A 24,255-nucleotide genomic window follows, 5' to 3' on the forward strand; every position below is an offset into this window, starting at 1 on the left:
CTTCTAATCAAAATCAGGTAATTAGTTATGGTATTTCTAATCTAACTTGAGCCTTTTAGATGGGCTTTTTTAATGAAGAGTTAATGAAGGTTAAGGATTAAGAAAATCATTTATGAGGAATATAACACGTAGAATGAAAATATCATTTGGAAAATTAACTCGGGAAAAATTCTAACGAAGGTGAAAGTGTAGTAAAGCATTCCTTTCTCAACTGAATTTAAAGTTTTAGAAAAAAATTAATTTGAAAATAATCTGAGGAGGCAGACCGATAATCCATATTACACTTTGGATATAGGTGTTTCAGCTCTAAAATCGACCGTCTCCAACAACCTCACTGCGATAGAATTACATGGAATTAACTGTTTCCATATAAGCTGCACAAGTCAATGAGTCTAACCAGTTAACTAGGCTTAAGCTTTTGAAAACACTACCACAGTCTGATACGGAACATTTCCACCACCCTCCAACCCCTTTGCAGTTCAACCCAACTTCAAACCAACTGGCTCCAGGCAGCTTTTGATATGCTTTATGTCTCTAGATCATTTGCATTTTCTAGTTTTATTATACACACACACACACACACACACACACACACACAACTAAAAAATGCAAATGATCTAGAGACATAAAGCAGACATATGTGTATGCAGATATATGTAGGTACACACATATAGTACTAAGTGATATTCTGTTGTGTGAGTACCCAATTATCCATTCAACAGCTAATGAACATTTGGGTTATTAGATTCTAGTGTGGAGCTCTTAGGAGTAAAGCTGTGATGATTATTCATATACAAGTCTGTGTGTGGATATATGTTTCATACCTCTCGGGTAAATACATAGGATTAGAATGGCAGGTTTATAAGATAACTCAGTGTTTAGAAGAACTGTGAAAGATTGTTCAAAGTGGTTGTTTCACTTTACATTTTGATCCTCAGTGTATGAAAGTTTGTTTTTCTATATGTTTGTCTTCTCCACTACTGCCAGTCTTTAATTTCAGCCATTCTAAGGAATGCATATGAAGGAAATCTCCTTGTGGTTTCAATTTGTATTTCTTTTATAACTAATGATATCAGGCAACTTTTCATCTATTTATAGGCCATTTGTATAACCTTTTTCAGGGAGATGTCTGTTTAGAACCTTTCACTTTTTAAAAGTGGGTGGTTTGTCTTATTATTGAATTATAAAAGTACTTTATATATTCTAGATACAGATCCTGTGTAAGATACACATGCAGTGAATAATTTTTCCCACTTCTTGGCTTGCTTTTTTCTTTTTTACACTGTCTTAACAAAGAGCAAAAGTTTTTAACTTTGATAAAGTATAATTTATCAATTTTTTTTAATGTTTCATGCTTTTTGGATCCTATCTGAGAAAACTCCACCTCCTCCAAAGACTGCTTTATTTTCTTCCAGAAGTCTTACTATTTTAAGCTATTACGTTTGGGTCTATAATCAGTTTTGAATTAACTTTTGAGTATGGTATGAGGTAAGTGTCAAAGTTATTTTTTTCTATACGGATATCCATTTGTTCCAACACAATTTGTTGAATAGACTTTTATTTCCCCACTGAACTACGTTGGCCCCTTTGTCATATATCAATGAAGAATTAATTTATGAACTCTCAATTCTGTTCCATGGATCTATATATCTGTCCTTTCACTAAGAAAACACTGTTTTGATTACTGTCGCCTTATAGTATGTTTTGACATCAGGTAGTGTGGATTTTTTAACTTTGTTCTTATTTATGATTGTCTTGTTTGCATTACTATAGAAAGCTTAGAATAACCTTCCAATTTCAACATGATTCTGCTGGAATTTTGATCGAGGTTTTGCTGAATCTATAGATATTTGGGAAGACTTGCCATCTTTACAATACTGAGCATTCCACTACATGACAACAGTACAGCTCTCAATTCACTTAGGTTTTCTTTAATCAGTAATGTTCTGTAGTCTTTTGGCGAAAAAGAGTTATACTTGTTTTTTAAAGTTACTACAAGGTATTGCATATTTTTGTTGCTATTGTAAAATAATTTTTATTTCATTTTCTAGTAGTTTGCTGTTCGTCTATATACAGTTGACTCTTGAACAATGCAAGCGTTAGGAGCACCACCACCCCCTCCCAACAATGTAAAATCTGTATATTACTTTTGACTCAACAAAAACTTAACTACTAATAGCCTGCAGTTGACCAGAAGCCTTACCAATAACATAGTCAAGTAACACGTTTTATATATATGTATTATATACTCAATTCTTATAATGAAGCAAACTAAAGAAAATGTTATTAAGAAAATACGGAAAATACATTTACAGTATTTATTGAAAAAAAGTACATGTAAGTGGACCTACACAGTTTAAACCCACATTATTCAAAGGTCAACTGTATATATATTTGTACATTAACCTTATATTCTGTAACCTTGCAAGATTTGTTATTAGTTCCAGCAGCTTCTTTACAGATTCTTAAGATAGTCTACTTAGGTAATCCAGTCATTGGCTAATATGGACATCTTACAGTATTGATGAGATAAGATCAGGTATTGTCTTGTTCCCAATCTTGGGAAAAAGCTTTCAGTTTTTCACTAAAACATGACGTTAGACCGTGGCTTCTCACAGGGTTCCTTTATCAAGTTGAGGTCATTCTCTTCTGTTTCTAGTTTGCTGAGAATTTTTATCATGAATGAGTGTCGAATTTTGTCAAATGCTTTTTATGCATCTATTGAAATGATCATATGCTTTCTGTTGTTTGTTTGTTTGTTTTTTTAATATAAATGCTGAACTAACCTTGCATTCCTGGGATAAATCTTATGTATTAGATTTCCCCAGAGAAACAGAAACAATTGGATATACACATATATAGAAAGAGATTTATTATAAATTTATTATAGTAGTTTACTTCTACCTAAAGAACTTTATCATTTCTCATAATGCAGCTCTGCTAGTGATAAAGTTCTGTGTTTTTCCATTATTTGAAAATAATGTTATGACATCTTCATTATTTAAGAATATTTTCGCAGGATGTAGCATTTTGTATCAACATTTTTTTCTTTTAGCACTTTAAAGGTGTTATTCCATTGTCTTCTGTCCTCCATGACTTCTGACGAAAAACCTACTGTAATTCAAATTACTCCCCTGAATATAATGTGTCATTTTTCTCTAATTTTATCTTTGACTCTTGGTAGTTTGACTAAGTGTGTAGGTGTGTTTTTCTTTGAATTTGTCCTGTTTTACGTTTGCTGAGCTTCTTTAAGCTATAAATATACATCTTTCACCATATTTGGTAAGTTTCCAACTATTATTTCTTCAAATATTTCTTTTGCCCCATTCTCTCTGTCTTCTCTTTCTGAGAATCCAACTGTCCTTATGTTTGACCACCTGAAATTGTCTCACAGGTTCCTAAGCTGCTCATTTTTAAAAATCTTTTTCTCCTACTTCTTCAAATTGGATAGTACTGATTGATATTTTCTGAACTGATTATTCTGTCTCCTTCAACGTGCTACTAAGCCAATGCAGTAAATTTTCAATTTAAATATTTTTCAGTTCTAAAATTTTTATTTGTTCTTGTTTATAGTTTGATTTCACTGCTTAAATTTTACTGCATTTTATTATAAGCATATTTTCCTCTATTGACACCCCTTCAAAACTTGTCTGATTTTGTTCCTTCTCTAGAGCCCTCAAATCATTGGTGGTTGTGTGTGTTCGTTTGTATTTTGTCTATAGTTTATAGTTGTTATTTGCAAGAGGATTGGTTTATTAGCAGCTAATCTGGCTTATTGAAAGTGGAATTCCATATTATTCCACTTCAAAATAAGGTAAATACCTGGTAAAACATTAATTTACAAAGGTCCTAAAGAGTCAAATGCACTTATGTGTCCAACAGAATATGTTGGATATTAAAACTGTTTTCCCTCAAAGACACAGAATACTAACATGTTATCTTTCAGTTAATGGATTTCTTCAAAGCAGCATACTTCATCTCTCCTCACAGTTCCTTTCCTGGCCTCCAGATCTCTCCCTTGTCTCATACTTACCTCCAGTCATCCTTTGAGAGGTTGATCAAAATATTCATTTCCTCATCCTCTTGAAGAAGCCGATAAGCTGCACTTAAATGGTGATTTTCCAATACAGACCTATCGTTGTACAGAATAGCTGGGTCGGACCTGAACAAGAAGCCAAGTGAAGTAATTTAGGATGTTAAATGGTTGAGATTTTTCAGGTAACTCTCTCAAGCTAGAAGGTATCATCTCTTTTTCCTGTGTTTAGCAATTATCTTTACCTCCATGCCATTCATATTAACCAAAAAGCGAAAACACTGCAAATTATCAATTGATATATGTAGGGCATTTTAATATCACTATGTAGAGGTAAAATATGTGATATCTAACCACAGAACTCTCTAAAAACTTTTTTAATCAGATCTCAATTATCTGTACTAGTAGCAAAAGTAATTTTTTTTAAAATGTGGGTCAAATCAAACTTCTTTATATTTTCTGGAACAACTTAATTTTTACTCAATAAAAGAATTTATTTTAGCTATAATTCTCTGAACACATGCCACCTGGCAAGTACAGTTTGCAAGTTCCTCTGGTAGTATCTTAATCTTAAACTTTTGCCATATAGAAGCAATACATGGAAAATTGAGAGTAAAGAATATAAAAATTACGTGACAATTGTTAGTCACTTTCACAAAGACCATTCCACAGCTGAATGACACCAAACACAAAGCTGTATACCATTTCAATATGCTTAATTTAGTGAAATCCTAAATTATTACATCTTATTTGTTTTTCATCAAGGAAGATGCGTCCCAGGGATGTAAAGTGAGTCTCAGGGATGTAAAGAGCCCCATGGTGGCTAAGTGTCAGGGCTGGAATGGGGGTGAGATCGCCTGACAGCTGGGCCGTGCCTCCCCAAGATAACTTCTGTTTGTCATTGGCCAAACTTTGGAATTTGTCTAGCATGCTTTTAAAGTGTTAGACTTAGCATACCATCAAAACAACAAAGAACTTGGTCGCAGACTTAGTTTTCTGAATGGGGAGCACACAGGCTAAGATGCTTTAAAGCTCTGTTAAAGAAGGCCAGTGTTTATATTTCATGGTAAACCAAGCCTCACTGAAACCCACTCCTATGGTGAGAACACAAAACATGCAAATTTTGAGGTAAAAGATCTGATCTAATACCTGTTAGCCAAGTAAGGCACCAATTTGTGTATTGTGTGACATTAAGCCATTTTCAAATTCCTGTAATTAAGCCATTTCCTCTGCATGGCGACGGGGTTCTGATGTTGGTGTCTAGCCAAGATCCATGAACAGTTGGCCCCCCACCTCTCTTCCTCAGTGGGTGCTGTTCACCGCCTTCTCTGTCCTCAGAGCCAAAGACCCACTCGTGGATATCCACTCCACAAAGCTGCTCTGTGGAATTCTCTGTGTTTAAGGACCTTGCAACAGAACTACAAAAGGCTGTTTTGCAGCCACTGAGACCACGCTCTGTGAGGAGGGAGGAGGCAGTAAATGAAGAGAATGGCTTCCGTCCTTTTGTCAACTTTCATTCTATTGAACTTCCCCTTCTGAACACAGATCGGACGATATCATCTTCTTTTGTGTCCGCCATAATTAAGTGTTGGGTTCATTAAATACATGTGGATTGATTTATGAACACGAACCGATCTGAAGTGTGCACCTGCTTTTTCAAGTGAAATCAGCGAGTATTTATTTAGTGTTAAACTCTCGCCTCTCTCCACTGTATGCTTTCTCTTTGCCTCGCCACCTCTCCCCAAACACTAGCTTCTTTTGGTTCCTATGTCAAAGCCCAGTTAACCCTGAGAGAATCTGTCAGATTCTCTCCAGTTCCACATCAATGTCTTAAGAGAAAATAAGTTCTTAGTGCAGGAGAGGGCAGGCAAGGTTTCATCTTAAATGGAACTAACCATTGGTACTGCTCGCCTGGAATTCTGTGCTGAAAGGAATACTAACATCTGTAGCTAGTAAGAAAAAGTACCAAACTGATTGGAGCTGTCTGCTATAGTCCAGAGGTTCAGAGTAGAGCACTTGGACCCATAATTAATACCCTCCCCACAGAAGTCAGCATTTACCTGTGCAATTCATGAGGGAGGGTGCATAGGTAGCCCACGGTGAAAGTGGCCTACATGAGACAACCTAGCTCCTTAAGCCCTGTGCCAGGGAGGGATGCAAACACTGAGCAAAACACAGATGAATCAGGAAGAAGGACAAGAGCATCGCCAGAATCCCAGAGATCAGAGGGTAAGAAGGCTCGGTTATTGTTCATGTCAACAGAAACACTCCAATCTTTGCCCATCCTCACCTCTACATAAACCGTTCCATCTCCATTAAAAATAGGTAGAGTACGCATAGTACATACATAAATAACAAATAGCTACTGTTAGTATAGAAAAAAAAAAGTTCCAGATTAGATGTGAATAAAATATGAGAATTAGGAGCAGATGGCTTCTTGATCGAAGCTGACCAGGCTGATCTTTTGTTTAAAAGTTCATTTTTTTTCAGAAACTCAAAATAAAGCAAACATGCAAAAGAAAGGTGACTACACCCTTCCAGCTTATAAAACTCTACCCCTGCCCCCTCTTGCCTCTTCTCCAAACACTTCAACGTCCTCACCGGGTCTGAATGTGGAAATTGTTGGTGGTTCCGGTGTGCTCATAGTCATGGATGGCAGCTGAGAAGATTATAGCAAAAATCTCCAGCTCCGTCAGCCAGTTCTGAAAGGGAGATTACAGAGCAATCAGATCATCTGTCTCTTCGTCAAAGTCTTCAGCTTGCTGACAACACACCCACATTTCTGCCTTTCCACCCTGCAGCTGCCAAGCTATCACCAAACACATGTTTTCTGACAAACAGAAATAGGGTTTTTTTCTTCTGTGAGGACACTAGGGGACATGTGATTTGAAAACAGCATGCCCAGCAAGGTGGAAACATCTAAAGAGGAGTTTTATTTTTCTCAAGGAAGCAAAAAATAATGAACATGCAGACTTTAAAAGACTCACTGCATCCTCTCTCAAATTCCAAATAAAGTTCCTAGTTAGATACTGAAAAATATATATAAAATTTTAATACAATAGCATAAGAACTAAGAGTAACAGAAAACCTAATGCCTATGTGCCAGAAGGTGGACAGGTAGAGGCAGATGGAAAGATAACACCTGGCCTTCCTCCCTATGCATGCTAACGTTGGAAGAGACCTGTCCCCACCCACACCACCAAAACTGGCTGTGGTTCAATGGTCCTCAAAGTGTGTTGCCTGGACCAGTAGAGTTGGCACCACCTGGAAGCATGTTAGAACTGCAAATCCCACCCAATCCCATTGAAACAGAGACTCTGGGTTGTGGTCCACCAACCTGTGTTTCCCCAAGCCGCCCAGATAATTCTGATGCATGCCAGTGTGCGAGAACAGCTGTGTTTGAAGCTTTCTTAACTGACTTCCATTTCAGAGACTCTCTGAATTCACTGATGCCTCTCGTCCCTCTGTAAACCACCCTACTCAATGCCCACATGCTAGAACACCCATGGCTGTTCGCTTGCCCTTCGGTGCCCTCTACTCACTTTGGTTACTAGTTGAACTGATGCTTACAAGTTTCAGTGTGGTTTATTACAAACACTGTTTTGACAAACTGCACTTATCCTAATTACATATGATATAAACAAATAAAATATGAACACAAAAGTGGAATTATGTCCACAGAACCCAAGTTTAATGCCTTAAAGCAATCACTAAAAGAACTGTTGTCAAAATAGCTGTGACAACTGTGAAAGAGTAGAAAACAATTATAAAAATATAGATAGAGTCTGCACTCGGTTTGCTTCATGAGTACCTTTAAGTTTCTATGACACCCTGAAGAAATGAAACTAGAAATCTTAGATGTGCAGGGTTAATACTAGACAAATATGAGTACCCAGGTCAGCAGAATTCAGAAAGCAGCCTGGGGTCTGAATTAAAGATTAGTAAATAAAATACATTTATTAGACTTAAGTCAACACAAAATGATTTTTAAATGAACAGATCAATTTTTAATAATTCTCACTTTAATTTTTTTTCCATTTAACGACTAATTTGGGGTTTCATCTAAGAAATTTCCTGAGAATTATTACTTGAGGATGGCTAAGGGAAAAAGAAATAAACAAACTACATACAACCCATGAAAAAGAGACTTCATAGTTAGGGAAAAAAATAAGCATAGTAATAACTCGGAGTGGGGGAAGGGGAAAACTATGCTTTAGAATATGATTTCTAGCAAAATCCAGCATGAAACGTCAAGAAATTTTTTGGCATCCTTCATAATATGCCTCGGAAATATAAATTGATGTACTAGGACCAGAAAGACATAAAGTGAAAACAGACTAAGATGAAAAACAAACAAAATTAAATGAAAAAGAGATGGGTAAAATAAGTAAAAATTAGAAGAAAAATGAAGCTGCAAAACCCATCCTGAAAGTAGCGAGGGGCCTCCCCCTCAGGGTTAACTCTTGGGGAGCTCACTCGTGTCAGGCCTGTTTACACATAAAAACTTGCGCAAAACACACAACTCCCCATTTTACAGATGAAGAAACTGAGGCTGGAGAGGTTCAGTAACTTAACCAAGGTTTGACAAGCCACACGACATCACTCCAGAGTTCCTACTCATAATCTCTAAATCTTATTTCCTTTGAGTCACTGTTCATGTGTTTACTCAATTTTGTGTAAAACGATATAGGTATAATTTTATAGTACACATTTTCCTTGATATTTTCCATACATATTTTTTTCCATTTTAGCAATGCCTTTCTTTTCTTCCCCAACACCCTGTCCCCACCCACCACCCATCTGCCCTGATACCCACTACCCACTCTCTTCTCCAAGCTCAGTCAAAGTTAATTTAACATTTTAAAATAAGATTGTGAATGAGAGACAGCATACCATCTAAACGAATCTGAATCACAGAGCATCAGCCCCACCAGCAGAAGGTGTCTAAAAAACTACATAATTACAGTTCTCATGTTACAAATACCAGCGTAAATTCCTCCCTTACCCAAAATACTAACAAAATCCTATCTTAGGTATAACCCACTCCTAACATACACCAAAACAACAAATGATTATTAACAAACCTACAACAACAACAAAAGTAAAACCATCACCTTTAACACTCATTGTAACACCCTGGCTTTCAACAACCTCTGTGGATGCTTAGAATCAGTTTTGCTGTTTGAGGATAAGGGAAGAGAGAGATGGTATCTGACAAAAGAAGGAGGAGGCAGGGGAGGGAAGGATAATGAGGAGGAAAGGAGGGTGGGAAGGAGGGAGGGAGGGAGAGAGGAAGGGAAATAGCTTCACGCACGAGGGACATTTAAGAAGGGCCTTGAAGATTGGACGGAGCAGAAGATGGAAGTGGAAATGTTCAGAAGAACGATCGATGAGCAAGTCCCAGTGGCGAAAGCTGACTCGCTGCGAGAAAGGACTTGATTCCCGGCGGCGGAGTGGGCGTCAGGGCTCATTAGGGCCTTGTTATCTCAGGCATTAAAAGCCAGGTGAGGAACATAAACCAGATTCAACAGGCAGTGAAATTTACAGGCAAGGGGGTACTATGGTTAGCACACCACGGAGAGGGAGAAATCAGAGCCGTGTTTTGGGATAAGAGAATCTTTACAGGATGTATAGGCGGTGAGGAGGTAGACTCCCCATGGCTTAGCGATTAACTGAATGAGCGGAGCAGACAGAGGCTGCCATCAAGGAGAACGATGAATTAAAGATGACCCCAACACTCCTAGCCTGAGTGGCAGAAACAGTGGGGGTGGTATTAGATGACATCATTAACAGGAACAGAGAAAGTGGGAAAAGCTATTTTGAGGGAAATTGAGCTTCATATTCTAATACAGCTCATATTTCCTTGCTTTTTCCAAGTTAATTACTATGAACCCACATGGTTTTATGACAACCCATAAGAAGTCAGAAATTTAAGTCCCACATGAATATTACTCCAGATTTATCAAACTGCGACAAGGTACGAGCCACGGACTCTGTCGGTATTTTACTACCTACAAAATATGAGTGTCACAACTAATTCAATGACAGGGAGGCCTTGACAACCGGTGGTAATGGTGGCCTTGTGTGTGACAGAAGGTGCAAGCCATGCGTATGTATATGCACAGGGGCAGACGGAGGAAGGGGAGGCAGTGGAAACTGAAGGCAAAAGGCATGGCAACTTCCCGCTGCTAAAGAAAATATTAGAAAATTGAGACTCTGACATGTGAACGACAGAGTTTCTTTAGCGATCTGCTCCCACCCCTATATTAGTTTTCTATTGCTGTCTTAACAAATTATCACAAACTTAAGGCTTAAAGGTCCACTCCTGGAAAAAAAAAAAAATTTAAATCATTTCTTCAATTTAATTAATTAATTAATTTTTTTTTTTTTTTTAAAAAAGATCCCCTCCCATTTATTGGTGCACAACTGTGGAATTCAAAAGGCATCACGGTGTGGCTGGACCTCACAAGGCCGAAATCAAGGCGCGTTCCTTTCTGAAGCTCTGTGGGAAAAGTCTGTTTCCAGGTACTTTCAAGGCATTAGTGGATTCATTTCCTTCACACACTTTCCACTTGACACCCTCCATGTTCAAGTTAGCAATGGCTGATCGCACCCTCCTCTCACGTCTACATACTTCTTGTCTGTTAAGTGCTCAAGTGATTATATTAGGCCCACTTGGAGAATCCAGGATAATCTCCCTATTTTAAGGTTCTCTGATTAGTAACTTTCATTGTATCTGCCAAGTCCCTTTTGCCATATAACGTAGCACGTTAACGAGTATGAAACCAGAAGGCAACGGTCATGCAGGTCAGAACTCTGCTGACTACAAACCCTAATAAAATTACTCAGCACTCTTCCACCAGGAGGCCACTTAGCTGTCCTCAGTGTTTCCCTTACAAATATGATGACGTCATATCCGATCAAAAGAACAAGAGACACAGTTTCTCTCTTCTTAAAAAAAAAGAAAAGAAAAGAAGAGAAAAATGAATGGCACCTCGCCCAACAAAAGCAATGAAGGGGCCAAGGTCACCTTTGGAGTTTGGACTCTTGACCTAAATCAAAAGCAGACTAGAGTTCAGAGTCTGATTCCTAGCTATTCAATCAACAACTCTTCAATCTAATTCTGTTCAAAGATTGTTCTCTTACGAGTGAGCAAAATAAATCTGAAGAGATTGAAGCATCTTCTAGGCATCCAAGTTAAGCAATAATGAGTAATAAAAACAGATCGCAGTAAGTTGATGTTGAGGCCCAGACATCACTTTGTCAATGGGATGTTTTGATTCTCTACGTGTCTTACAGTTTATAAAACTAAAATGATTTAAAGCATGCTCCCCCTCTCGGTTTGTAATGAAAGGTTAGAGTCACAATATGTTCTCCATTCATCAGAATGCTCCCCACTGTTTTTGTGAGCTTGCGATGAAAGCAGTTTGTTTTCAGCTGCATTTCCAAGACAGAGTGGGCGGGAAGTAGTTTCTATATTTAAGAATTATTCTGAATATGGCCTGAATTGATAATGAAAATTCAATGGCAAATGAGCTCACTTAAGAACAGTATGTGGTACATAATGATCATTGGCTGCTACGATATGACATTTATGTTCATGACAACTTGCAAGAGCGTAAATGCTTGGGAGCTTTTCTTCAGGGCTAAAAAAGACTGTGTATGATTCACCTTCACATCTCCATAGTACGCTATATACAGTAAGCACTAACTAAATACATGTTGAATAGATGAGTCCGAAGTACATTTTCACATCTATTTTGATCCTCATTACAATGTTCCGAAGTATCACATGAGGCCACTGAGGTGTAAGACTATCGTGGCTCCTTTTTGGCCACTGGCATCACAGAAGCATGGCTATATATTGAAACACATGGCCCTAGAGGTCACACCTGGGACCCAACCCTGGCTCAGCTTCTACATTTGTTTACTAGGGCTGGTGTAACAAAAGGCCATAGACGAGGCAGCTGAAATAACAGAAACTTCTTTTCTCACAGTTCTGGAGGCTACAAGTGCAAGATCAAGGTTCTGGCAGGGTGAGTTTGTGCTGAGAACTCCCTTCCCAGCTTGCAGACGGCCACCTTCTTGCTGTGTCCTCACATGGTCTTCCTCTGTGCATGTGCGTGTCTGTGCCTTCATCTCCTCTTCTTATAAGGACACCGGTCATATTGGATTAGGGCCCAACCGTAAAAGGACCTCATTTTACCATAATTACCTCTTTAAAGGCCCTGTCTCCAAATACTGCCACATTCTGAGGCACTGGGATTTAGGACTCGACATGTGAATTATATTCTTTCATGACAGACACTTTATGACAAGGCAATCTTAACTCTGATAATGAATTTCCTCCTATGTTTCTACTGAATTTGTGTCATTTTCTCGTTGGTTGATTTATTTATATAATCTGGATCTTAGTCCTTGTTCTCTATATATTTTCCTCAAGTACTTCATTATGATGATGTTTTTTATCCTACAGTTTTAATTTTAATATAGTCAAATTAATCAATATTTTGTTACATAACTTTTGTGTTTTGAGGCTTACTTAAGAAAGAATTTCTTTTTTCAAGGTTTAAATACATTCTCCTATTTTTTCTATTATGATCGAATTTTTATTTTTATACTCACATCTTTAATTATTTCATCTGATATTTGATGAACGATTGGAGGTAGGACAAAAGCATCATGTTTTCCAAATGAACAACTGTCCCCAAAACATTTTTCGAACCGAGCGATTTTCCCTGTACTGTTGTCGTCTGTAGACATGTCCTCACCTTTCCCCCTGCAATTCTTTCTCCATTATACTCTAGTCAGTGTTCCATCCTTCCCAGACCACTGGGACTGTTCATGTCAAGGGCACCAAAGGCTTCCACGTTGCCTAAGGCAGTGATTACTTACTTCTCTGTCTTCATCGTACTTGACTTTTTGTCACGTCCCACACGATTTACCATTCTCGTTTGAAGCACTGTCTTTTTCTGGCTTCCATGTCTCCGTACTCCTTTTTAGTTACTACTGCTGACTCTAATTCTTTACCTTCATTTTAAACTTTGGACTGCTCCAGGAGTCACGGCAGAGCACCGCCTCCTTCTCCAGCCACATGCTCTCTTTAGATATTCTCATCCGGTTCTGTGTCTGATGTGATATTGATATGCCCATTGCCTGATCCACGTGCCTATCCCTGATCTATTTCCAGAACTCTACACTCATTTCATTTTCTTCCAGCCTAACATCTCCACATTGATGTTGGGTAGGGATCTTAAACTCAATATGTCTAACTCAAAACTTTCGATCTCCCTTCCCCCAAGGTCTGCTTTGCCACCAGGCTCTCTCATCGACCCTGTTTATCAAACCAAAAATCTAAGATGTACTCTTGATTCCCTTCTTTAAGGTTCCAAATTCTACTTACCACCCAATTCCTTGAATGCTACTTCAGAAACAGAACTTTTTGTCCCTATATCCCAGCGATGTCCTTCCTAGTTCAGACTACTACCATCTCTCCAATAGACTTCTACAGCTCTCCTGTGTAAAGGCTGCCTCAAGATCTATTCTCCACCAGAATACTTTCCTAACCTTTATCAGGTTCGTCACTCTCCTGTCTAAGCTCTTTGGTGGCCTCGCACTGCACTTAGAACAAAATCAGAACTCATTACCCGGGCCTACAAAGCCACATTGAGCCTGGCTCCTGCCTTCTTCTCCGACCTTATGCTGTACCACTGTCCCCCCATGTGCTTTTGCCACCACGCTCACTTTATTTCTGTTCCGTGAATGCAACAAAGCTGCTCTCTCACAAGGGACTTTGTACTAATCCTTCACTAACACTGCTGGCATACTCTTCTTCAGTTCTGAGCATGAGCCTAAAATCACAACCATCTTAGATTAAATCTTACCTCTGGAAAGAGGCTTCTTCTGACTACCTAACAGAACTCCCAGTTTTCCTTATGTGGGTGCCCAGTTTTAATTCTCTGCAGAACACTAGTGATATTTCCTTGTTTATTTTTGCACTGGTCTTTTATCTGTAGCCTCTCGCTAGAATGTAAGTTTTGTAAGAGCACTCTGTAAAAAATAAGTGCTCTCTGAATATCTGGGCGTAGTTTTTGAAATTCTAATCAATTCCATTGATAGATCTATATTGGCACCAATACCATGCTGTTTTTATTACTATTGTTTCAGTAGATATTTTAATATCTAGTAAAGTAAGAATTATTCAACCATACACATTGTCTTTTTCAAAATTGTTTTTTAAGGTTGTAAAATATCTAATTTACATAAATTTCGGACTCAGCTTACCATGTTTCATTTTAAATCCTATTCGAATTTTTATTGCAATTGCTTTGAACTTATAGATTAAGGAAAACTGACATCTATATAATACTGAGGCTTTGCATTAAAAATATAGTGTATTTCTTCACTTATTTAAGCATTATGTTTATACCCTTCGATTTAGTTTTACAGTTTCCTTTTTATCAGTTTTGAAGTAAAACTTCATAGGTAAGTTACAGACTTTAACTGCTGAGTATGTATGTTTTTCTGTTACACTTCGTAATCTCCAGTGTTGAGGCAGCTATTTTATTCAGATCTTATTGAGGTCTTTTATTTGATCTAATAATTTAGAGTTGGTTTTCTTGGTTTTTTTAAAGGAGATGATCAAATTATTTTCACAGGATGCTTCTTTAACTTTTTCAGATACCATACACATGCACTGAAACCTTCAGAAAAATTCTCGAGAGCAATATTAAGATGGATATCCCCACTTTGCTCCATGTGTTCATGGAACCGCCATTAACCATGACATTTGCTGTAAGTTTCTGGCAGACACTCTTTATCACATCAAACAGGTTCCCTGTGTGGTGTTTCTGTAATTTAAAAAAGAGCTTTTTAAATAATATTTTTAAGAAATCAGCTTTACATTAAGGAAGAACTGAAAATCGATGAGAGAGGTGGGGGAAACCCTGTAAAGTTTTAATAACAACAATTTCTAACTGGTGAGTTTCCTTTATGAGGCAAACAGAGCGCTTCACATTGCTGATGCTTTATTCTTGTCACAGTGCTTCTTCTGCAAGATAGACCATTCTTCGCCATTTTAGAAATGAGGAAATCCTGACTCAGAGACTCAAGCAATTTATCATAGGTCACAAAATCTAATCAGCAATTAAACAAGGATTTATATCCAACTATATCTAGCTCCACAGCCCACACTCTTCCCACTGTATTCCATTTTTAATACGGAGAGATATTAGAGCAAATCTTCAACATGCCCTGCAGAAAAGATAACAAATGTGTACTGGGTTTATGGACTAAAGCATAACCACACCCAAAGAATGTCTATCTTGATGCTGATTCTGAAGATTTCAAAGTAAAAAGTCTTAGTGACCTGGGTGTTCGTGTCATCCCAGAGGTCCTGTGCATACTTACCGCTACTCCTGTCTTATAGAGGAGGTAATGCACCGTCTGTGTAACATCGGCAGCATGCATTAAATTGTGGTAAGGATTTTTATGCTTGCTGTAGCCTACTTCCAGGGCCTCCACAAACGAGACAAGTGCAGAAATGGGGATCTGAAACAGAGCGGTAACGTGAATTAGCTAGTGACTGAGTAGCCTCAGTGAGGGGGAGAGTTTACCCAGGATAGTCCCAAAGGCATTTAGGGCACAAGGGTATGTGTTCATTTCTCTTTCAAGCAAAGGTTCTGGTCTTTTATTTCTTGAGAAGTAAATGAACACATACTATGCAGCATATCTCACTTATGACAAAACATAAAGTGCACCAAGATCTTAATTCACTAAATGACAAACATAAGCCACCACCTCCTGAAAACGGTGTCCTTTAGAAAAAACGACTGTATCCACTGACACATGAAAAAAAAAAAATGTGGTCGTCTGTTATCACAAGGACAGAAACAGGCTATATTCTTATATCTATTACTTGACAATTTATTATGGGTGCCCTGCAATTTAGAATAATATTTCCAATTAACCTAATTGCTTTTCTGTCTCAAAGATGTAAAATATACATATCTTCTTTTTCTATGTGGCAGAAAGTAAAGAACAATTGCAAAATATCTGTACGGAAAAAAAGGAACCCTTAAATCAGTCACCGTGTTAGTTCTCTGGATCAACTCCTTGGTTTAGGGTAAATTGTCAAGTATAAGACTGAGGGAAAAGGATTGTTAGTTCTAGGAGACTAACAATCATGTCGGTAAGAAAAAAAAATAAGGAAAACATTACTGTAATGCAGTGTGAGAGTCCATAACATGTTCTTCCTTGGGCACATTCTTCCTTATCTACTATTTGCCAACCTCTAAAAATGTAAATCATGCCTTTAGATGTCAGAGAGTCACTCAATATCATTTTTAAAATGAGGATCCAAGAAAGCTATGTTCTTTGGGAGATCTATGTTTGTGAGAGATCTCTGAACTGCTGAAATGCTGGGCAAAGTTGTGTATGTGTGCACAGAGCTTTGCTCTGAGGAAAAGGTCTTGGGCATCTACCGGATTTTCAAGCAGGTTTCTGATGCAAAAGAAATTAAGGACTGCTGCCATAAAGTACTGATGGCTATGTAAGAAATACAGCCTCAAATACGCAGTCCTTCAGAGAGCAGTAAGGAACCATGCTGTCCCGAGCACTCGATATATTAAAAAGGCATCATTTTCCAGAGGCACAGCCATAGCGTGAAAGAAGAATGGGGAGCATAATAGAGCAGATGTCAGCAGATGAATTCCTGAGTTCCCGGGAGAACCCAGCTGCCCTCCAGAGTCCATGGAATTAGAGGCCGAGAGGACTGAACACTGAGAACGTTTCATGCTCTTTACTTAAAGTCGAAGAATTAATTTGAATCATGAATGGCTGCACAATACCAATGATCTGTCACAGATGATAAGTAAGAGTATTTGTCAGCATCTGAGTCAAGGGGCGGGGAATAAAGTTTGCAGAGACAGTAGACACATGCTCTGTCTCCATTACCGTCGCCTCGGGGTGGAAAGAGATCATCCGTGAAATCAGGCTGAAATGAGACCTGCGGGCAGAGCCATGGGGAGCTCTGCTAGTTCAGGCTTCGGGCGATGCTTCTAGGAAGACTGGGATCAAAACGTGTGGCCCCAGCTTCATCCCGGCCAATGCGCCCCACCAAGAAAGGGAGTAACAAAAGGTTCCTTCTACAGAGGAGTTCACAGCTGCGACTGTCCAGACAATACAGCCCAAGTTACCCAGTGCAGGTTTTGGTCTACGTTAAATGGATTCCCTAGGTCTTAGCCCCAAAGTCACGCAAGGATGGACAAAGGTGTGCATTTTTTTTAATGAGGCACTGACCTTGAAACGGCTGATCAGATCATAACGCGTGAGTAATTCATAGAAAATGAATTTCAGTGCGTGATCCCCACTGGCTTCATTGAGGGAAAAGACATCAAAGGACCACTTGTCCACATCCTGCAGGAAGGGGCGGGGGAGAAGAACACTTTAGTCTACAGCCACTCACTCAGCTACAGATCGCCTTGTGGTGGAGGTGGCCTGCAGCCCTCGCCCGGGACTTCCCAGCCCAAGACCCTAACGCCCTTTCCACTCCCAGAGTTTCTCCAGCCTGGCAGACCTATGTAGCATTTACTGATAAAATATTAAAGAGTCTTATTATTAATAACAACAGCTATAATTTATTGAGCGCCTATCATATGCTAGGTGTTAATGATCAGTGATAAAAATGTAATTTATTCCGAAAACAACTCTAAGTGTTACGTATTATTAGTAACTGGGAAGTTACGGAATTTCCCCGAGACTCATCACAAGTGAGTTTTAGGGGCACAGGTGAGGCCAGAACACTGGTGCACACTCACCCAACACTTCCACTCATGCTCTTTCCAGTAGGTCCTTCCATTACGACTGCCGAATTTCAAATTTTTAATTCTCCCGGTGATAACCTAGGGTGCCTGCCTACTCAACTTCTCCCCAGGCCCCTGAGACCATTCACTGACTTCCTCTTGGTCCACAGTTGAAAATGTGGCCCCCCTTAAATATGTTTGGAAACATGCATTATATAGAAAACAAAATAACATGTCACTTCAGTCCAAACTGCTGAGTGGAACCCAAGGAGAAAGCCTTCGTTTCACAGGTCAGAAAAATGTCACCGCTCTGGAGTCACTGATCTGGGGATCTAGGTCTCAACTCTGGCAGTCACTGTACTAAAAAGAGGAAAACCGAGAGCTAAGCTGAGCACATTCCTCATATACTGTTGTGTCTGAAGCTGAATCTGAATTTGGCTATAAATAGCTCCTCCAAAAGATATGTAAACCTTGTCCGATGTGCCTTTGACATAACCAGCTATTTTTATGTGTAAACAAAGGTATGTTTAACCAACAGATAAAGCAAGAGTCATTTGGTTTCTCATTGTGATGAGGGTCTCCCCTTCAGTAAAGAAAGTCCAGGCAAGGTGTCAGATGATGCCCTGGAAGTGACTTGAGCTATCAGGAACTACTGGCTTGAGTGGCTCTCACCTCGGCCCTCACCATATCCTAACATCCACCACCCATCCCAATCCTGTCCCTCTCCAAACATCCCAACTGTCAAGATCATCCCAAGGACATCAAGGGTCTCTCTCACGGACGCCAGGAAACAGAAAAAACAAACTATATATGAAGAAACCCAAAAAGGGTTTCAGACTTTATTGCTTCAACGCTTACTTAGTGGTAACTTCACCTCAGTTTTCAATAATTTCTCCTCCATTATAATAACTAAAGAAATAGCTCCAAGTATTGAGTACATTTTCTGTGTCAGGCACAGTATAAAGTTTAGACATTCGCTTGTAAACCCTCAGAACTCTAGAAATAGGTGTTGCTCTCCCCAGTTTGACAACCTCAGAGAGATGAAACGAAGGGTCTAATGCCATTCAGTAGCAGAACCAGGTAACAGACCCTCTGACATCATTGCCGACATCATTGCCGACAGGTAACATTGTAGACTCAATGAATATATCCTGTGACTCAGGCCATAGATAGTGCGGACATTTAAGATTAACCCAAGACCTAAAACTTCGCCTTGACGATTACAATTGTCCTGACCATTGTCTGACCATTAGTCCTAAAAAAAAGTCCACTGACAACTTAGTAAGTGGGAAACCACTTTGTTGTGCCTGACAATGTTTAATCCTAATCTCTAGAATAAATAAAAAAAAGAATGGCTATTACTGGAAATAAAGAGATTATCACAGTAAGAAGTCAAGATTTATTCTGAACAGCAGGATTTAGAGACATGAGAGGATGAGTAAATAGAGAGTGAGATGGATGTCCTACCCCGCACCTCATTTTCAGAAGCGCTTAGCCATAATTCTAGAATTTCAATAGTCTTCAAAACCACCTGGGGTATGCAGAAAAAAATGCTGATCTTGGGGTGGGGGACTCGGCAGAATCCTGGCGTTGGGCCTAGAGTCTGCGTTTTAACAAGCACCTGCTTAACTGTCTTAAGCCATTCTCCCTCACTCACAGGCTTGGCCCAAGGTCCATTCCTGAACAGAAACCGCATGAACTTCCTATTAGTCCCACGTAAAGGAAGCCAAATCTCCTCATTTTCTCCTGCTTTAGACCCGGAGTCTGTCCAGGGCATCACTTCCTAAGATGAACGACACACACGCTTCTGAAGGACGGCGCGCTTCTGCATTTCCCATAGCCCCACCTCAGAGGGCAAGGGAAAAAACACCTCGAATGAGAATCCAGTACATATTGGATGGAAAAAATAAAAAGGACAAAAATGCAACATATTTCAAATTAAGAGACTGATGGTGGTTAATTGTTCTCTTACTTAAATGTTACTTTATGTCATGTTTTTACACTAATCACAAAGGGTTAACATGACAGGAGCATGGAGGTTATTTTCTTAAATTGTATTCTCTCAGTCTCTGGGGAAATTTTCTGTAATAGAAGAAAACAATAGTGATTCCATATAAACGGCTGGCAGTGAAGTGGAAGTAACCTTTTTCTAACAGGCACTACATTTAAAAACGAGAGAAAAAGGTATCTATCTATGTGATCTCTGCAACTCGCCTCCAATTCACTGCAAATAAAACCAGAGTTTAGAGAAGTAGAAAAATATTACATTGTAAAAAGGTCTTGAACTTCCCCAGTGAACAGGGGAGAAGATGAACAGAAACCAGCCGCCTTAGCCCTATGCGCCCATCAGCGACACTTGTGGAGGAGTTGGTACTTATTCTTTGTCGCTATCTTTCCCTTCAGAAAGATATGTGTGCATTTGAGAATTACTTTTCCCATGAGCATAAAATAACAATTCACGCACATCACAGGTTGTTCCACATGTTCCTCAGTTTTTTTTTATGAATAGAAAATAATGTTCCAATTTGGAAGAAAGATTTTCATAAATTTCACAGTACCAGCATAACCACCTGCATTTATGTTCACAATAAAGGAAGAAATTAAACATAAAAGATGCTTTTAATGTTCCTATGACTTTCACGGAATGTTGGAGGTTCAATTATGAAAATCAATGTGACTTTATAGTGGGTGTCATGAAACATCAAATCTCATATGAAATGATTTCACTGATTAAATGGGAAATATCGATATAAATCACACTGCTGTATTGGGCATTAGAATGGGGGCTGAAGGGAAGTGAGAGAAAATGTGTTTCTTCTTGCTGTATCCTTCTTAGAGCATCCTTCCTATTTTTAAGATGAGTTAAGAAGAGACAGAAAACTGAGAATCTGAATATATAGAGTCTTGCGAATTTAGCTAGTGAAAGTCTTTGAGACCAGGGAAAGGGACTATGAAATATTTAATCAAAATAGCCCTAAAGGACTCAGTCTTGACATTAAGTTGATCAAGTAGCACTCCTACCCTTGAGTCCACGAATAGGTCATTTATCTTCTGAAAATATCATCAGGTGATATATTTTTAAGGTTTCAGAGAAAGATAACAATAGCTTTAACAATAGTCAGAATGCTGGGACATCTTTGAGCAAAGGGACAGGACTCCATGTGTAGGCACCATGCAATGTCAACTAGCCCAGCAATCCTGGGCCTTAGCACAGCCCCAACCCCAAGTCCAGAAGCCAAATCAGTTCAACACAGCCGGGCTACCCTCAGACCAGTGGATCTGAATCAACACACACCTAGAGGAGTATATCCACATCGAGACTCTTAGAAATAGTCTATATCATTCCAAGAGCATGCCTGATAAGAAGTAATTGTGCAGGATTTAGTTCATTTCAACTCAAAAATTCTGCGTGACTTCAAATAGAACTTTTGGGCTCCGTGAGAGTCTTGGGAAAACAGCAGAATATATGGAGAGGACAAGGACTCTGGGAGCATACATTCACGCAGCAAGATGTTACTGGGAGCTTACGATGTGCCTGGAACTCTGGTAGCCAACCTTAGTTCTGTCTCTAATAAAGTGGGTCTTTTTTAAAATGTCACTGAGAATCAGTTCATTATCTATAAAATGGACTTAGAGTAAGTAATCAGATAATGGTACAATTATGATCACCAAAGAGCCTCCTGGTGTTGTGTATTTATAACCAGAACGAGTTTGATCTCCTTTGGTCAATGTCAGATGGAGTTCCTTAATGCCAGAGCACTGTACATTTCACTAAATGACTCCAAGGAAGAAGAAAGAAAGAAAACCCATACAGAATTTGATTTGGTAAAAATTTAGCAAGACGAAGGCTGGAAAGACAGTGATACTGTTAGAACAGATACATGAAAGATAATGTAAAAAGTCAGGAATGAATGGGAAATCTATAAACGGTGAAAGAAAGCCTCCTATTCTCTAACGACAAATGCAACTGCACTTTTTATAGGGTACTATGTACACTGTAAGACTTTTTTACTGGCATTACCTTTAATGCTTCAATAACAGCTGGTGGATAGCTCAGCCCAACCATGTTCGATGTCCGTCTATACATTCTGGCAAAGTCAGAGAGGAAGAAAATGCAATATTATATCTTACAAAAAAGAATTAGCAGGCCACCGACTTATATCAAGTGTCGACAATAGAAAGTCACATTGTCTGGTGACTTGAGGAACCTAAAATTTCTTTATAAACCTTTTTCATAGTCACTCAAACCTAAGTGTTAAATTCAAAAGAAATCAAAGCAATCCCAAACGCATAAACTATTTGAAAAAAACAAACGAAAATTATTCTAGATCACCCAAATTGGAAATTAAATCATTGAAATGGGTCATCTCTTCCACCAGAAGTGAATTATAGTACAGTATAGACAGTATGCAATGTAGTAAAGAACTCCTGTGGGCAATCCATTTAGAGGGGCTTGTTCTTTAGAACTGTTAAAAATAAGAGAAAAAAAAAATGTCCCAGGTGAACTGTGGCATTTCAAAACCCTGTAATTGTACAATAAGGATTAGAGGAAGACTAAATCCATTTGTATAATAAGGACTGTAGAAATAATAAATTGATTTCTGGAATCTATTTCTGGTGAAGCGGGGGCTATTCCATTCCAGAGAACAAAATGGCTAACAAAATTGGAAAGTTTCACGGGGAACTCAAACCCCTTGAATGAACTGCCCTCCCAGGGTTGACAAGCTGTCCCCGATCTGCTCCAAATGCAGGCATCATCCACCTGTAGCAAAGGATGATGGATTAGACGATGTCCTTCTGTAAAAAGGAGAGACAGAACTCAAACTGAATCTTCTCTCGTTAACAAAAAGAATTCTGAGGAAAGACAAAAGCTCATCTGAATGATGCTACAGAGATTAAAATCGATATGCTTCAGCCATCTCTCATTCAAGACAAGCTGTTTCCATCTGGAATTTTCAGTATTTATAAAGATACCAAGACTATATCAAAGCAAATCTCCCCATTATAGGAACCCGGGGTTCCTTTTGCTGCCTTGGTCATGGAGTGACAGCTGTCTTTACCTCTCCACAAATATCCCAGCCTGCACTGCATGCACGATGCTCTTGAACCGTGGCTTCTCCTCGCTCCGCCTCAGCATCATCCCCATCTGCCGCGTGAAGGTGGAGGCCAGCCAGTCTCGGACCTCAGAAGGCACCGCATCTGACTGAATGTCACTGAGCTCATCCTCCGTATCCAGGAGTCGCCTGAACACAAGAAACACAACCAGGACATCGAGATGAAATCTGAAGTTAGAGCTACAGGTGACGGTAGTGTAGTATAAACTTCAAAGTTGCTAAGAGACTAGGCCTCAAGTGTTCCCGCCTCAAAAAAAATAAGGACAATTATGTGATGTGATAGAGGTGTTAGCTAATGCTCTGGGGTAATCATATTGCAATATATAAATGTATCAAATCGACACATTGCAAATCAACACCCAAACTTACACATGTTACATGCCAAATGTAGCTCAATAAAAATAAATTTTTAAAAAAGAAAAAAATGTCTATGGCCATGTTACCCTGAACAAGCCCGATCCCATCTGATCTTGGAAGCTAAGCAGAGTCAGGCCTGGTTAGTACTTGGATGAGAGACCACCTAGGAAGACCAGGTGCTGTGGGTGTAAAAAATAAAAAATAAGGGATTGTAAGCTGAAAAGGTCCTTGCAATCTGTGAGGGCAACCAAAAGTTGCCTTGCCTAAAAATAAATAAATAAATAAATAAAAATAAAAATAAAAAAAACAGACTTTGCAAGGTATTACCCCAAATCACATCAACCCAAATGATGTCAACCGATACTCTCTCCAGTTTGATAGAACACTACAGGAACTTCAATGTCTAAATTCAAGCAAAATTTCCAAAATAATAGTCTCTTTATTTCAGGACAGAGATTTAAATCATCTGTCAGGTATGCTTAGTTGATTTTTCAAACTTGTCCACAGGTCAGACAAGTAGAACAGAACATCAATAGTAATAAGTTACAATAAAACTTAAAATTGTATATTATACTTATATTAAGCCCTACTAAAAATAAGTAGTAAAAACAGGTGTCAATGAAAAGACTTTTTTTTTCTTTTAGACACATGAGTTGGGAGAAAGGTGAGAAAACATAACATTTGGTTAAAAAAAAACTATGATATCAAATTTTCTTAAATTAGGAACTAAGAATGTCACCAAAAACTAAGCCACACAATTCTCATATTACTGGGAAGTCTTTTCAGATTGGAATTTAGCATAGGAATGTGAGACATCACAAATACTGACAGAGGTGCTCCTCTGAATTTTTTTTAAAAGCCTTTCATATTCACCATTTTAATATTTTTCAAAAGAAATGCAATTTCGTTACTTTCAAATGCAAGTACTTTAATACTTTTAGATAATTCA

At 38.7% G+C, this 24,255-nt stretch overlaps 1 protein-coding gene and 1 pseudogene across 1 annotated transcript in view; one reads left to right on the top strand and one right to left on the bottom strand.

Moving 5' to 3' along the window:
- The window catches only part of PDE1C (phosphodiesterase 1C), a 249,684-nt gene that overhangs the window by 69,296 nt on the left and 156,133 nt on the right, over window positions 1–24,255 (bottom strand). Inside the window, exons 4-9 of the mRNA XM_023532039.1 lie at window positions 22,896–23,078; window positions 21,857–21,923; window positions 17,333–17,449; window positions 15,443–15,583; window positions 6,635–6,735; window positions 4,034–4,162 (exon numbers count right to left, since the gene is read on the bottom strand). Of these exons, the coding sequence (XP_023387807.1) occupies window positions 4,034–4,162; window positions 6,635–6,735; window positions 15,443–15,583; window positions 17,333–17,449; window positions 21,857–21,923; window positions 22,896–23,078 (738 nt within the window). The remainder of the gene's footprint in view (window positions 1–4,033; window positions 4,163–6,634; window positions 6,736–15,442; window positions 15,584–17,332; window positions 17,450–21,856; window positions 21,924–22,895; window positions 23,079–24,255) is intronic.
- Window positions 23,376–23,494, top strand: LOC111741279 (annotated as a pseudogene).

This window comes from Pteropus vampyrus, unplaced genomic scaffold (genome assembly GCF_000151845.1).
Source record: "Pteropus vampyrus isolate Shadow unplaced genomic scaffold, Pvam_2.0 Scaffold75, whole genome shotgun sequence".
NCBI lineage: Eukaryota > Metazoa > Chordata > Mammalia > Chiroptera > Pteropodidae > Pteropus > Pteropus vampyrus.